The following is a 12,268-nucleotide window of genomic DNA, read 5'->3' on the forward strand; positions in this document are numbered from 1 at the left end:
ATATATATATATATATATATATATATATATATATATATATATGTATATTTAGAACATAAATTTATTTAAATATATTAGAAAAATTCTAGAAATTCTGCTTTAAAATAACTAAAGCATATTTTTTGATGCACTAAAAACAATTATTGTCGATCAATGCAATGGCCGAAGAATTTTACGTTTTTGCGCGATGTCTGCTTAGTATTGAAATTTTTGAAGATCGAAAGGAAAAAAAAATCTTTTGCTTGCCTCTGACTTTGAATTTATCGCCTTGATCGAAATGACCTTTTTTCTTAAATTTTGCCAATTTTTTTAGATTTACTTTTGATTTAATCAGCCAGTGGTCGTAATGTATTCTTTGCGGCCATCTATAGACAGATTGTCCTCTTTTTGACACGCTGTAATATTTCTTCATAGTGTTAGTGTTACCCTGCTTATGCGAATCTCAATTTATCTTTTACTAATTATAAGAAAAAAGAAAACCGATTGCAGTAACTTCTTACGGTTTTTTGATTTGATCTGACCCATGCGTTTATCACCGATAGGAGACTTGGGCACTATTATGACTTGACTGAATGAAATTCATTTTATATCGCTAAAATAGAAATATTTTGGCAGCACAATCCCGATACATATGTTCATATATTAAAATCGCAAAATGAAAGGTAAAAAGTCTGGCTATATATAAGTCGGCTATATCGGCTAAAAAACTTAAAAGAGTAAATTGGAATTATTTCTTTCAATCACTTGAAACCTATGGCATATTACTCTACAAATCCGCATAAATTGTTCTCGTAAAAAAAATTTGCTGTAAACGTATCTACGATTGATTGCATATCTATCGACTACCCATCTTTTGAAATACCAATTAAGGACGTAGAGCTTCTTCTCAAGGAAAACAAACTAAGATTAATAACACTTTTTCTTATCAGTCTTGTCAAATTAATTCCGAAAATCAATGGTGCGGTTATAAAAATTTTAACAAATTATATATGATATACGACAGGATGTACGAGAGAATATACGATCGAGATATCGTATAAATGTATATTCACTTCATTTAGCAATTGAGCACGATATACAATATGGTGATGGGTATTAAATAATATCACCTTTTTCAGTCTGAATTTTCGAGGAGTTCTTTAATTCTTAATCATTGTCTTCTTTTATAAAAATATTTAAAGCTTATAAGTTATACATATAATACAAATTTTGAAGTAGTTTATATATATATATTCATTTATTTAGATTACAGATTAGATAATTAATGTGTATTATATATGTATATTGTTTATATCTGGTTGTTGCTTAGCTCATATAATTATACACTTATTATATATATACACATATTATTATTATTATACATATACAAATATGTATATACATACATATATATACATATATATATATATATATATATATATATATATATTTGTAAAACGTTTTATTATGAAACATACATATGTATATATATATATATACATATACATAATTAGATATTTAGTAATAATAAAATTCAATTTCGTATATAGAAAACTTACACTTCCATCGTATTTATCAAGTATCATCAGTTCCTAATACCTTTGTTTTCCATAAAAGTAAAATTCCTTTACTTTGTTATCCAATTAGTAAAAAACTAAAAGAAATGAATTAATTAATTAATATAATATAAACACTTGTAGCTAGTAAAAAAAAAATAAATAAATAACAGTTTTTGTTAATTTATTTTTAAAATAGTTACTAAAGCAAAAAAAAAAAAAAAAAAAAAATTATTAAGTAAAATTTTTGAAAAATGTAAAATACAAATACGCTTTTTAAATTATGTAAAGAAAATTTGCTTATTAATTTTTATATTTTTTTATTTAATTGTTTTTTTGTAATTATTAAAAAATGATCTAATGTATCTGTTAATAGTTGACTGTATAATTATTTCATGCAGGCAGTACTTTAAAAGCAAAAATATTAATTTCATGACTTTTCTCTAAATTCAATTAAAATCGTTCCAGAGTTCTAATTGAAATTAATTGTAAGAGCAAGTAAAAACACTATGCTAGGCCACGATCCATCATTACAGTTATTCATATAATGATACACCCTGGTACCTAGTACGTTCTAGTGGTGTACGGTATAATAATGACACACTTAAAAACGAATTGTCTTCGATAGATACTTTTAAAAATAAGGTTTTAATATATTTTCGCAAATTTTAAAGCCTTCACCCTAGAATAGTATACTATATTGCTTCAGTTCGTACCATTCAGGAATAATCCTTAGAATAAACCATGTATGCATGCTGTTGATCGAGTGAACCAATCTTTCAATGCCCTTTCGACGATTTGTCCATCTGTAGTTTTGCTTTTGGTCGCAACAGCTCTAAGTAGACTGGTACGAAAATTCGTTTACAATCATCCCCTCAATAATCAAGAACTTGTAGCTCTACACCGAGTATAGATCTAAAGTCTATAATAAATATTTATTAGGGTCACTAGAAAAGTCAACGCAAATATAATGATAGCGATTGCCCGAAATTATACGCTTGAACTCAAGAACAAACTTTCTGGAAATGGTATCTAGCCTCCTGGGTTTGGGGTCGCTATTGATACTGAAACGCTGTCATTATGAAATGTGAAATAGAGGACTCAAGCATCACACCTTAGTTATAAGCTTAAATCCGCAGATTATGTGTAACACGCGGCATTGCAATTTTATAAACCTTATAAATTATTTATCAGTTTCTTCACTTCGCTTCTTGTCGCACGCTAATAACGAACAGCTTCGTGACAATTATACGTTCATTCTAAGCCAGCATTTTATTGAACGCTACAATTAATTGTTAAAAAATTGCATACATGCTTTCTATATAGTATATAAAGTATCGACGGATGTCTCTAAAAAAAACCCAGGCTGAAGGTATGTTCTTGCTTGTTCCCTTATTGTTTGTTACCTTATTTACTGAAAGTGTAAGTCTTCCAAACTCTCTGGACCGGTTTTAATAACGTTATTGTCCGACTAATTAGTTTTTTTTTTTTTTAATTTTTAGTACATATTTTTAACCCTTCAAGTTTTGATTTTGTGCTGAAAAGGATTTTTACATTTTACTAATCCTCTTAACTTTTATAACAAATATGCTTACATACATAGATTTACTCCGATGGTAACACCCTAGACATTATAAACGTAAAAACCCCCTCCTATATATACACATGCATAGATATACATATACATATATATATATATGTATATACATGTGGATATATGTATATATATACATATATATATCTATATTTAGAGCAATATATATAAAAATTCTTTTTATTTGTAAACTGATTTTTTCCCCCAGAAAGAAAAACTAAATAAAAGAAATTCTTTGAATAAAAACGCTTGTAAGTTTATTAATTGTTTATATTCGAAAAAAAAAACAAATATATAAATGGATACCTAAGACGAAAGAGCAAAAGGTTGTTATTGAAAAAGGTTTAAAAAACATTTGTTATTTCCTTGAAAGTCTTCAAATAAATAAAATTAAGTCACCAACAAAAAAATTAAAAACAAAAAAAAAAAAAAATAAGAAAAGATGATATATTAATAAATAATATCAATTTGTGATGGTCTCTGGATATTTTTGGATAATTTTTAAGCTTTTTAAACTGAAAACATAACAAGCGTTTTTAATCAAAGAATATTTTTGTAGCATTTTTTTAAATCCTTTCCTTTTTTCGTTATTGTGAAAAATTTACATTTAAAATTACTATAAAAATTAAAAATTAGTAAACAGCAAGAAAAAAAACCATAACTTATCTCTTTACCATGAGCCCATCACAAAATTTTCTAAACGAGTAAAAACCTTCTTCCAAAAGCAAAGTGACTTAATTTTATTTCTCTTTCCTATTTTACGTTTTCTTAGAAAATTACTTTTATCCTAATATCTTGCCTTCTTTCTTAATTTTTTTTTTAAATTATTTAGAGTAATCGCTTGTCAAACGTATCGGAACAAATTGAAAAGTTGATTGACGAGAAATGTCGTTTTCTAAATAAAACTGGCACAGCAAAGTCGAGTGCATTGCATTTGGCCAATTGGATGAAGGGTCAATTAGATAAGCAACAGGAGCAGGCTCGTTTAGCCGCTGCACGTTCGCCAGAGACTTTGGCTCCAGAAGACGAGCATATCTTGTATACGGATAGCGATCAAGACGAAAGGATTACGTATTGGACTCGTCAGCAATTGGAGAAGCGCACCAAAGAACTAAATTTGGTCAAAGAAAATGGTTATATACACGCTAAGACCAATGGATTGGGCAAGCGCTTGAGTGGAGTTGAGGAGATAAGCATGAGCGATAACTTCTCAGAAGGTGTGTCGCAGTCACACAGTACCACATCAGATAGCCAAGTAAGTAAATGATTTCTCGCTTGAATATAAAGCAGTAGAGTTATATGTTTCAAGTCGCCCATCTCCTTGCAAGCAGATAACAGTACGTTCTAGTCCCATTGTACTCGATAAATTAGCCGTTTGCCGGCATTGCCATAAAAATTGCCAACAAAATCAAAATTCATCCCCATCAGCTGTAGGGAAAACCGGAGTTGGGCAAACTCAACCGTCATCACCACCACCACCTTGTACGAAATCCATAAAAACTAATCTGGAAGATTCATCTAACACCACCGGCTTAATTAGTAATTCATTGAAAGTTCAGCACAGTCAATCATCGCCAAATCGTTGTTGTAAGATAAACGGTAGTGGTAGTCGAGCAAGTAGTGTAACTAGCATTTCATCTAGTACCGTAACTGGTGAACATCCTAGTGAGCGGTCATCATCGAAATTAATAGCCAGTAGTAGTAAACGTGAGACAGGCGATACTGAAAGTGATGTAGCTCAACTCATAAGTGACGATGTTTATCAATCTGAAGCCACCGACGAGGGAGGACTCGCCAGTAGTATCAGCGGCAGTAGCGGAGTGGAGGAAGTCCGCAAACTCATCACCCACAACATCCATAAATTACGAATTTTAGATGAACACAATGAGGCCAACGTTCTATTAAATGGCCACTATTTAGGCTCGGGAGGGGGCGATGAGTGCACACGTAACGAAAAACAACAAATGGAAGAAGAAGCCGCTAAACTAGCTTCGCCGAAACGTTTTAGAATAACACCTCAGGTCGCCAAAGAAGTTGATGAAAATAATGAGTTAGCCGATCAGGAAGTGCTCACTACTGTAACCGTAACCGAGATAGCTACCGTGGTTAAAAATGAACCTCCCTCCCAAACACCTAAATCTCCTTCTAAGCCACAAACACCTAAACCGACAAAATCACCTAGCAAATTAAGCCACAGTTCCGGTAGTCCTTGCAAACAATTCGTGCCATGTAATTGCCCATGCAGACCAGCCGATTTTGCCAATACCACCCTCAGCCCAGATGAATTAGAACACGAAACTTGCAAGCTCTTAGAGTCCCCAAGAAAGTCACCTGTTTTAACTTCCAATAAGCAGGAAGACAAACTGGAAGAACTTTATGAAAACATACACAAAAACTGCAAATGTATTTGTGGCGGTGAAGAAAGTGACAAAACTGATCCACAGGAAGAAGATAATGTTGAGAATCATGCCATCAAAGCTGATTCTGATGAAGAAGAAGATCTCTCCCTGATGTTAATAGGGTTAGCTCAACTTACTCCAGCGGCTAAGCTACTAAATATGAAAACTCCTACTGCTCCCATGCCAACACCTACAACAACTAGCTCGTGCTATATAGAAAATGGTTTTGTTCCTACCATAGCTGTAGTACCGCCGACACCAGATTCAGTGCTTACTAAGACTTCCACTAATGTTTGGGATAACAGCGGAACTCATATGTCTGTAACTACTAGCACGGCTACTAATCTGCTTATTAGTAATGTTCCGCGGCAAGCCATCATCGAAAATATACCTGAAGATTCTTGTGATGAATCGCCTTTAGACGAAGAACCACCATATCGTCCTATGAACACCACTCTACGGCGATACGGTACTATGTCCAGCTTAGAAAGATTACCTTCGGAAGATCGTTTAGAGCCTGCGGACAACATGCCAGAATACCAGGATGACGATGAAGAGGATGATGACGATGACGAGGAGTTAATGGATAAGGCACGGGCTGATAATATCGAATTGGACAACGAAATCCGTGTAGTAACTAAAGCTCTTTACAATCACCGCAACGACGACGACGACGACGAAGACGATGACGATGACATCGATGAAGAAGCTGACGAATTATTATCTGGGGCTAAATCAAACGGTGCAGCTTGGGCAAGTCGCGCTTCAACTTTCGTAGCAGGAAAAATGTCATTCTTTGAAGAATCTCGAGCCTTTATAGACAAATACTTAGGACGCTGGAACCAAGATCATTCCTCAAGTTCGATACAAAATAATAATTCAGAAACCGACGAGCAAATGGATGAATGCACTTCAGGTGCTACTTCCGGAGAAGAGGTTTGGGGCACTCCTACCAGTGGAGGCGATAATGATGAACTTCACTTAGCAAATTCAGAAAATACACATTCCGTAAGTTATCGCCTCTAAGCTTCGCAAAATAATCATAACATTATTGTACTCTGCAGTCACCCACCAAATCTAGTAATTCACTGAACGACGATGATGATACTGAACTTATGATGGATGAACTATTGATGGCCCCGCCCATGACCGCCAGTACCATACGAGGCTTACTACCACGGTATGTTCAGAATATGCAGAATCAGATTATTTTTATATCGATTCCAATAGTAGTCAATTAAATAAATTAATCTTCTTTTAGATTTGAGTAATTATTACGTAACTCTCCTAAGAACCGATTGTATAGTAATTATGTTCCATTCTTATTTTTTCGAACCTTTCTCTTTTACTTTTAATCGATTATCTGTAGTTTTTACAGGTTATTATCATTTTTTTTTTCTTCTATATTGTTGAGAAATATTTTTATGACATTTTGTTTCACATCCATTCACTCATTGAATAGATAAACAAGACCAAAAGATTAACGAGCATCATATCACGTAGTTGTAGCTTAGATAGGAATAGAAATCTTTTAGTTTGTGTACATCATTACATGGTCAAGCATGGTACTTTTTGGGTGCTTATACGTTAAGTTCATTCAGATTGTCTATGGGTTTGTTCAATACAAATGGATATAAATGGGCGCTGGGTCGAAACACAGTTATAGTAAATGATAGGGTAGGACATCCCAGTCCCTACCATACAGTATAGCTGTCCGCCGCTCTCTTTAAGAGATAGCCTTATCATAGCCTTAAATTCTTAACATATTTTTTATTTGTTTTACAATGCCGTCTCTGCGTCGATGTACTTGTAGTTCAGCTTAAATTCTGTAGGTGAAAATGAATAATATGGGGGTTGAAGCAATAAGGAATATTTTCTCTTCCGAATATAGACCTTTCTCGGGGAATCTCGAATATAGATAAGCGAAAATCCAATCTACTCAAAAAAGTATTCTGTGGTTATGAATATGGAAAGTCGTAGTATACTCTGACAAGACATCGTATAAGAGTCATTACGGCTGTGACGGCGGAATCGAAAAACTATTGCACAATATATTCAAAAATGCATGAGAATGCTAGCTAGGCTTTAAGGCAAAGATAAGCCCCGGTATAGCTTTAGAAATGTGTCGCGTATATTTATACCTTCTATTCGTTCGCGGGGTTTCATAATTCCAGTTGTTAGACCGACGTAATCATACCTTTATTCATTTTACCTGATATTGTACATTTTTCTTGTATAAAGTAGTAAATAATCTCATGAAAATTCTCTGTAATAAAAAAAAAACTTCACCAATACATCTACCATTAACAACTACTGTACAACCGATTATCATACACCAAAATACACCCTCATCACATCAATCAATACATACGTATGACTTGCCGTATGTATGCGAAACACATGTAGACGTCGTCTAGAACCACTATTCGAGGAGGAAACGGAAAGTGATGAAGAGAAGACTCAACAGGAAAGTGAAGAATTAAAAAAGGTGGGTGATCTTTAAACCGAAAAGAGCTTTCTGCATGCTTAAAAAGTTAAAAAAAAGAATATATATATATATATGATAAATGCTTTTTTTCGACAAATAACTTTCTTTAAACATAAACAATAGTTTACTTTCTTCATAAGGCACCTATTAACAAATGTTTTGTGTTTTCAATTCTTTTTTATGATTTTTTCTCAACGTCTTTTCTTCATCCTATTTAAACATACGCCTTTTTGCAAACTCTCTGTGTTTATAAATGTATGTGTATCTATATATATATATATATATATATATATATATAAATATATGTGTGTGTTTCTGTGAATCTCAACACTACATCTTTCATCTTTAACATCTTGATTTTCTGTCATCATCACGATCATCATCATCATCATCATCATCATCATCATCGTCATTATCGACATTATAATGATGTTTCAATTTATACAACTTTCATAGAGAGTTGTAGTGCGTTTAGTTAAACTCTAGCAAAACGTTCAATACTGTAAATTAATACAAATTAAAAACGACTTATGAATCTTGTGGCTTCATGTCGCCGCACTATCTCAATCACCATCTACCTATCACCATCACAATCACTAAAACTTAACTAACCATCACTAAAACTTAATCTCAAAAATAAAAAAAGTCACCATCACGCCAAGTTTATGTCTTCAAATAACCAAAAGCCAGACGCGTAATAATTTTGAATTGCTCGCTTTAAACCAGAATTGATTAGTTGAATTCTATTCCACACAATTGGTAGGGGGAAACAACGACAAATGGCCACTATTTAGAGGATTCGGAAGCTGGAAGCTCAAGCGACGAGGATCCTGTGAACGAAGCGGACTACGACGAGGAGGACGAGGAGGATCTGACCTCGACGGAGGATCGTCTGCAGCCGAATCTGCAAACGACCATACTGGGGCCACGACCTCTGCGGAATCCCACGGCCAACCACAGCCTGCCGTCAACGGTACTGAAGGCCTCATCCTGCGAGTACCTACTGGAACCGCGTGCTGCGAAACCATTAATAACGTCAGCAACGATCAACAACAACGATCTCGTAACTGCGTGCAATTCCGAAACCGTGACGCCGATTATATCCTCCATGACGTTAACAACGACGATGACCACCTCCTCAACAACAGACAAAGATGTTTCTATGAAAGTCACAGCTGCAACGACACAGAGTCTGGTTCACTCACAGACATCTACAACAACCAGCAACGTGAACGTCACTATCAAGCAAGAGAAAGACGAATGTTACTCCAGAATAGAGGAGGTAGCGAAGAACAAAACAATGTCTCGGCCAGCGAAGTTTATACCACCACCACCACCACCACGACGTCTCTTATTGACACGAACAAATCTAAAAACAGGTGGACCGTACACAGCAACAACAAAAGCAGTACGTGTGCTATTCTTTCAACTTATTTATTTATCTTAAGCAAAATTTTTCATTATATTCAAAGCCTTTGCCTCCAGTAAGATCTGGCGCTTCTGCTGACAATGGCTATTCAGCGGGTGCAGACGAAAGCGTCGACCCCACCGTTGGCATCATGAACGTCACACCTGCCTCCAAAATGACGCCGAGGAAAAGTCAACGACCGGATGTTTGCAATATCAAAACTTCCGAAGAAAATACCGAAGTAACGAAGGTACGACCATCGTCAACAATAATCGAGACGTCACTATTGGGAATGGTCGAGAAAAAGCCAGTCTCAACCTCATCAACAACAGTTTCGATGACGAACGAGAAGGAAAAAGTACCGCAACCAAAACCCAGGCAGACGAAGCAACAAACGCAGACTACCGATATAAGCAGTCGGGGAGACGAAAGAACTACAAAATCTCCATGTGCCCTAGCAGGAGTTGGCTCCGGTTTAAGTCCACGTCTAGAGATGCGTTTGGCACTCAATCACGATATTCTGGGCGACGAAGACTTGATATGCTACGATCCTGGACCAGATCTAACAACTATTCTAGGGTAAGTAAAACGGACCCAGCAAAAAATTAGAATTATGCTTATGGTGCGTATTTATCTAGGCACGACCTCTCCACATTTCACCGTCTGACGGGTCGCGATTTATTGAATCGCTCGGCCACGAATCGTGTTCAACCAAAAGAGGCTGTCATATCGTACTCTCAACAGCGAAACTCGAAGATGGATACGCCCACCGTGAATCGGCGAACACGCACCAGCCTGCAGTTACAACAGCAGACGCTGACAACAGCAGCCTCAGCAACGCCTTTCGTTGGTTCGGCACGTGTCGGCGGCGTTCCACAACACCTGCAGCCAAATCGAAATACATGGAGCAGTTCTGCATCTGCGGTTCCGAGCAGAGACGGGAACGTAAACGTCGCCGCCAATTGCAAAGATTACAGTTACAGCAGCGACGAAAACAAATTAAGCGATCTGGAAATCTTAGCGAGACGCGAGAAGATATATTGCATGTCTCAATTGAAGAGTGGCTCACTAGCCAGAACGGGGACAGCGACAACGACGATGACAACGTCAATGACGGCGACGATGAAGAGCAACAATTTATCGAGCAGCAGTCAAGCTCTAGCGATGATGACAATGACTACTACTACGACGGAAGATGTGAATGAAGGAACATCCCAGCGTACACGCAAATTGGTACGTGATGAAACGGCTCTAATGGATTTCAGTAAAGCCAATAAATTGTAGGTATCAAGGAACAGAGAGCGTGAATTTTGTGTTACATTTACTACATTATTCAATACTCTTACAGATTCAATTTTATCAAACGTCGCAACTCGGAATTATCTTCCTCGGCTAATTGTTCACAAATCTCGCTTAATGATTCTAATGCTAACAGCACACCGGTACATCGGGGTTCACCAGTATCGCCCAGAAAGGATAATGTAGGTGGCAAAAACGAACACAGAAAGAGAGCTAGAGACAAGGAGAGGTCTTGAATTAATCAAATGTTTTTGTTTGCAGGATAAGCCTTCCCTTAATCGTCGCCTTTGGAAGCATTTAACCAAACGACGCCGCGCTAATTCCGTGTCAGAAATTGCTGCCAGTTAATTACTTTATCTTTTTTTTTTTTTTTTTTTTTTTTTTTTGCAGAACCGCTTTATGGTCTGTGGAGAGTTTTGGAAAGTTTTTACTTGCTTTTTTGTCAATTTAGCTAGAACTGTAGTTAGAGTCGGTTAGAGTTGGGATATATGTAAGCATTTAGAGCAATTTTTTTCAATGTAACGAAAATGAAAGCTAATTTACTTTGTGAATAGATGAAGTCGAAAGAGCCTTAAAGTTTCAAAGTCGTAGAATTGATTTAATTTCAAAGTGATGAATACCTAGATTTTATTGTACAAACAGGATAAAAAACTAAACGTAAATTAAAGTTTTATTACATAAATAAAAAGTTTTCATTTATCCTCTTTTCTTTTCTTTTTTTTTTCTTGGTTAAGACTTAAGCGACATTTTTGATAGCGTGCCGTGGAGTTAGTTGATTTTAAAGTTTTTTTTTTTCCTTTTTTTCTATGTATAATAAAAACTATACGAAAAATCGCTTGTCCATCTAGTTTTATAAAAAAAAAAAAAAAAAAAACAAAAAAACAAAAGGATAATTATAATAAAAATTAATTTACTAATTAATTGCACATCTGAGAGACTCAATTAAATCCTGCCGTCATTAATGAAATTTTTTAAAGCAACATGTGACACAAGAATAAATAAAAATTAAAAAAAAAAAAAAACAAAAAAAATGAGAAAAGCAAAAATTGCAAAGGGAAAAGAACAACAAACACATATTTTTAGCTAACAAGTCTGTGTTTTTGTGTGTTTTTCTTTTTTGTTTTTTTTTTTTTCCTGATTAAGTGAACTTAACAGTTAAGCGCTAGTGTATGCTACACAAACTGCAAGCAAATGGCCTTAGATTAGAGAATATGTTTGAATAGAAGCATTAAAGAGGCAGAAATTTTATTTATATAATAAAAAATTACGATTTCAGAAAAAAAGTAATTTAAATAAAGAAAAAGCGAAAAGCGAAGAGCGAAAAGCTCGTTCTACTGCTTTTCACAAAAGATTTGGATATAATAATAAATCAATATGAAAATTGGAAATTAATTATATAAAAGAACATATAGATTTCAAACACCTTATAAAATTCTTCTTTACCATTTACATATGTTAACAAAATATAATAAAGACATAAATAACATAGAATACGATATAAAAAACGAAACAATCAAATCAAATAAACGTAGTGCACCTGTCAGG

At 34.8% G+C, this 12,268-nt stretch overlaps 1 protein-coding gene across 5 annotated transcripts in view; it reads left to right on the forward strand.

Annotated features, from left to right (window-relative positions):
* LOC119644786 (serine-rich adhesin for platelets-like) overlaps positions 1 to 11,610 on the forward strand; it is a 51,750-nt gene extending 40,140 nt beyond the window's left edge. For 2 of the 5 annotated variants that reach the window (XM_038044524.1, XM_038044530.1), the window contains 11 exons: positions 3,962 to 4,384; positions 4,461 to 6,536; positions 6,593 to 6,708; positions 6,790 to 6,795; positions 6,898 to 6,906; positions 7,935 to 8,016; positions 8,780 to 9,424; positions 9,489 to 10,003; positions 10,063 to 10,704; positions 10,773 to 10,905; positions 10,985 to 11,610. In XM_038044524.1, coding sequence (XP_037900452.1) covers positions 3,962 to 4,384; positions 4,461 to 6,536; positions 6,593 to 6,708; positions 6,790 to 6,795; positions 6,898 to 6,906; positions 7,935 to 8,016; positions 8,780 to 9,424; positions 9,489 to 10,003; positions 10,063 to 10,704; positions 10,773 to 10,905; positions 10,985 to 11,071 — 4,734 coding nt within the window. In that variant the 3' untranslated portion in view covers positions 11,072 to 11,610. Of the gene's footprint in view, positions 1 to 3,961; positions 4,385 to 4,460; positions 6,537 to 6,592; positions 6,709 to 6,789; positions 6,796 to 6,897; positions 6,907 to 7,934; positions 8,021 to 8,779; positions 9,425 to 9,488; positions 10,004 to 10,062; positions 10,705 to 10,772; positions 10,906 to 10,984 lie in introns of those variants that run through there. The other 3 variants (XM_038044538.1, XM_038044546.1, XM_038044555.1) reach the window with 3 other exon arrangements.
* The last annotated feature ends 658 nt before the right edge of the window (positions 11,611 to 12,268 follow it).

Source organism: Glossina fuscipes, unplaced genomic scaffold (genome assembly GCF_014805625.2).
Source record: "Glossina fuscipes isolate IAEA_lab_2018 unplaced genomic scaffold, Yale_Gfus_2 0, whole genome shotgun sequence".
Lineage (NCBI taxonomy): Eukaryota > Metazoa > Arthropoda > Insecta > Diptera > Glossinidae > Glossina > Glossina fuscipes.